The 4,386-nt window shown below is 42.9% G+C and overlaps 1 protein-coding gene across 8 annotated transcripts; it reads left to right on the top strand.

Moving 5' to 3' along the window:
- The first annotated feature begins 467 nt into the window (after positions 1–467).
- LOC139539752 (putative nuclease HARBI1) lies at positions 468–3,659 on the top strand. Of its 8 annotated transcripts, none has more exons than XM_071343008.1 (10): positions 469–698; positions 786–962; positions 1,053–1,114; positions 1,197–1,283; positions 1,371–1,412; positions 1,481–1,654; positions 1,734–1,769; positions 1,868–2,420; positions 2,702–2,813; positions 2,908–3,659. In XM_071343008.1, exons 1-7 carry the CDS (start codon positions 635–637, stop codon positions 1,767–1,769), a joined length of 642 nt encoding a protein of 213 aa, XP_071199109.1. In that variant the 5' UTR covers positions 469–634; the 3' UTR covers positions 1,868–2,420; positions 2,702–2,813; positions 2,908–3,659. The 8 variants fall into 8 exon arrangements, with proteins under 8 accessions (XP_071199106.1, XP_071199107.1, XP_071199108.1 ...); XM_071343004.1 differs by adding an exon at positions 2,490–2,605 and having other exon boundaries at positions 491–962; XM_071343005.1 differs by having other exon boundaries at positions 468–698; positions 1,481–1,769.
- The last annotated feature ends 727 nt before the right edge of the window (positions 3,660–4,386 follow it).

The raw sequence follows: 4,386 nt of genomic DNA on the forward strand, positions 1-4,386 counted from the left end.
GAGCTCAATGAAGCCAAAACATGTGCGTCCAGGCTTAATTGGTTGCACAAAGACCAAGCCAGGATGAGCAGACACGGATTCATTAAGCCAGGTGAAACCAATCCTGGATAGGTGCGCGCTCACGGCTCACTCAAATAGACCCCGCCACAGATCACAGATTAACTGATTTACCATGGCAACTAGAGCCGCGTACTTTTCCCCGTCGGAAGCACAAATCCTCATGGAGGCATACGAGGAGGTAAAAGATATAATTAAGAAGAAAGGCAACACCGCCACAGTGATAAAGCAAAGAGAAAAAGCGTGGCAAAGTATTGCAGACCGCCTGAATGCGTAAGTAGTGCACAATTACACACTCACCGCTCCGCTGAAACATCACAATTACTATTCAAATATTTAATTCACATCTCCAAAAATGCAGTTGTACTGTAATTATGAAACGGTTAAATTTTTAATTGAAATGCACTGCAGATATGAGTGAAATTGTGTAAAGTAACTCCATCACACTGTATAAAGCTATGATACATTTTTTGATATTTTTACTGAAAACAAGACAAAAATACCAAGTAGTTTTTTGCAGTGTGACTCCATTAAATGTGTGTGTGTGTGTGTGTGTGTGTGTGTGTGTAGATTAAACATGAACGGGCCAAAACGGACATGGCAGCAGGTCAAAATCAAATACAAGAACATTCTGCAGAATGGTATGGTCCCTGACTAATATTTAACAAAGCACAAGCATATATTGTACCCAGAAGGTGCCTGCTCACACATTGTCTGTACTGTTTTAGCAGTGAAAAAGAATACCCACAGACAAGGCACGGGTGGTGGGTCACCAAAGGCTGACCTTACCCCAGCAGAGGACATGGCCTTGGAGCTAAATAAAGGCAGGCCCGTCTTAGAGGGGATCCCTGGGGGGAAAGAGACGAGCATAGGTTCCTCCCAAGATGCCACCCGCTTCATTCAAGGTATGTCCTTCCATCTCTGCATGGGATACAACCACATTCATATTGAATCAATTTGGACTGTCTGACTTTGGTTTACCTATTGCCTTGCAGTGTCTGGCAGCACTGTGTTCCTGTTAGAGCCACCAGCACAAGCACCAGACGATGCTGATCCAGTGAGTACTCCATCAAAGGCATACTGTAGGCCTGGCATGTCTTGTCTACTAGCTTCAATATGAATCCGATTAAATGTGATAGGGTGAAGGCCCCAGTGCAGCAGCAACAGCACATGATGGAGACGATGATGAGGAGGAGACCATCTCTCTGGATTCCAGAAGGCATGAGGTATCATGTTAAGACTGTGAAAGTACTATTTACTCTACAATGGTGAGGAGTCCTCATCAAAATCAAAAAATCTAATTTATTTTACAGGACCCAGATGCTATACAGTGGGAAAACCAGCCTGGCAACATAGTGCGTATTAATAAAAGGACACCACATCCTGCCAAATTCCAGCTGCGCTAATTGTATTGTGTTCACAGAGCTCACAAGCTATCAGAAAGTTGTATGGCAACCACCTCCGGCGCCAAATAGAACTGGCAGACATAGACATTCAGTACAAGAAGAAAAAGATGGAAAATCTTGCACTGGAGTCCGAAATAAAAAAGAGGACAATTAGGAAACTGGACCTTGAAATAAAAAAACTTGAGAGGGAGGTGAGATATGCCTTCAATGTACACTGTATGCTAACTGTAACACAAATGTATTAATCATTATTTTTCTTTCCTCCCCCAGCTCCAAGAAGATGACACAGCTCAAAATAAAAATTAGGTATATTCTCGTAAAGTCAAGTGAGCCATGACATATGAGCTCTTATTGTGAGCACACAGGACGGTGGCATCTTTCTAAGTTTTTTTTTATTTTCCCAGCAATCAGTACAACCAAGTCATCGTTATAAGGCATCGCCCTCTTTTGCCCACCCCCCCAGCACCAGGTGTGGCCACTAGCCTATATGAAGGCCCAAAATTGTGTGTTCCTTTCTGCTCTGACAATGGCATGCCCATTCGTGCGAGATGTGGTGGATGAAGAAGCACTTGTGCTGAGGAGAGCCTTCAGGCGAGAAAGGGTCTTCAGGGACCGGTTGGACCCACTGGCCTTCCCTGATGACCATCTATATGAAAGATACAGGTTTTCTGCAGATGGCATCAGGTATCTATGCAGACTACTGGGTCCCAGGATTAAGCACCGCACTGCACGGAGCCATGCACTGAGTGTGGAGCAAATGGTTTGTGTGGCCTTGCGCTTTTTTGCTAGTGGAGCCTTCCTGTACTCAGTGGGGGATGCAGAACAGCTGAACAAGGCCACAATTTGCCGCACAATAAGGAGTGTGTGTCTGGCTATCAAAGCATTAGCAGATGTCTTCATCTCCTTCCCTGGCCACAGAAGACTGTGACATCAAAGAGGAGTTCTATAGGATTGCAGGTAAGAGGATCTACAAATTACAGGACAACTGTTAACACATAGTAGGATACTCATTACTTTGTGTGACAGGTTTCCCCAATGTCATTGGTGCAGTGGACTGCACACACATAAGGATAAAAGCCCCCTCAGGTGCCCATGAGGCCGATTTTGTGAATAGGAAATCCTTTCACAGCATTAATGTTCAGGTGAACATAACTTTTTGATATTGTCCATTGACGAACACTCTGCATTGCCAGTGATGTGCATTGATTGGTGTAATATTCCTCATCTTATGATTTCAGATGGTCTGCAATGCTGACTGTGTGATCAGCAATGTTGTGGCAAAATGGCCTGGCTCAGTCCATGACTCCAGAATCTTTCGGGCCTCTGAAATCTATCAGTGCCTATCACAAGGTAAGCCACACAACCCCTATTTATAACCATCATGGCTGTGTCAAGAATATCACTGTGTTTATGAGGTAGTAATGATGAGATTTTGTGTTGACAGGTGAATTCTCTGGTGTGTTGCTGGGAGACAGGGGGTATGGCTGCCAGCCTTTTCTCCTGACACCTTTCACAGACCCCCAGGAAGCACAGCAGGCCTACAACCATGCCCATGCCAGGACCAGGGCCAGAGTTGAAATGACCTTTGGCCTCCTGAAGGCACGCTTTCACTGCCTTCACAAATTAAGGGTCAGCCCTGTTAGGGCATGTGATATTACTGTGGCTTGTGCTGTCCTCCACAATGTGGCCTGCCTGAGGAAGGAGAGGGCCCCCAGAGTGCCACCAGCCATGGACTGGGACAATCCGGCAATCTTCCCTGATGACGACAGTGGTCGGCTGCTGAGGGACCAATATGTGTTGAATTATTTTAGTTAGTATGTGTGCTTTAAATTTTGGTTAAATATGTCCTGCGGTGGCAGAGGAATTTGGGTTTTTTTGGGTTCGTTTTTTGACGAATTTGGCCTCTTATGATGTTTGTGCGGTATACTGTGTGTAATACAAGGCTGCAGGGAGGCTACTGCATCCATTCATTTGTCTGTTCAGTTGATGTGTATGGATTTGTCCTGCATTTATTTTAGTGTGCAGACATGCAGGGTGTGTTATATACAGACCTTTGAATGTGTATGTATCATTTTGTATAATATGCTTGGATTCTGTGCTTTCCATCTTGTAGAGTCACTGTGACTTCAGTTTCGAAAGGAGCTGATGGTTTACCTGCTTTGTTTTGTCCTTATTCAATAAAGGAACATAATGTTACACATTGTGTTTTTATATTCATATGGAATGTGTATTTGTTTATATGACAGAGTACTAGGGCCACACTGAAGAAAAAGGATAAAGTCATAAATTTATGAGGCTGGTTCTTTCTGCAGAAAAGCTACATATTGTTTTTACAGTTTTGATACTTATGACAATGTGATACTTAATATTCTGGCACATCAGCATGTCTTTGTTTATGAAACCATACTGAAGTACAATTTCACGAAATGCCCCACATCTGTCATTTTAACAACTGTCCTCCTTTAAAACAACTGGTTACAATATTATGACTTGTGTTTTTTTCCCCTCTGTGGCCCTAATATTCTATCATTTTATATATAGCCTTATAGTCTATGGGAAACTGTAAATTATCTAATGATAGCAACATCATCTAAAAATCATTTTTTATCCAAAATCATTGAAATTAATGATCACAAACGTTTAAATAATAACAGTGGGTCTAGTTATATGTGATAACAATGTATAGTGAGCAGTGAAATAACTATTGGTTTCCATTTGTGGTGACTGCTGACTGACATTAGGGATGAGATTAAATAGATCCTGGAATTTAGCCTGGTCTGGAGCAGGCTAGCTCCACAGAATAAATCTCCATGGTAATTTATACCATAACATATCCTCCTGCCCCCTATCCATCTTTAGTGCAACCGGATTACGGATCAATTGAGCCAGGATCACCAAGATATCCTGGCTTAATCCCTTATCC

This window comes from Salvelinus alpinus, chromosome 15 (assembly GCF_045679555.1).
Source record: "Salvelinus alpinus chromosome 15, SLU_Salpinus.1, whole genome shotgun sequence".
Lineage (NCBI taxonomy): Eukaryota > Metazoa > Chordata > Actinopteri > Salmoniformes > Salmonidae > Salvelinus > Salvelinus alpinus.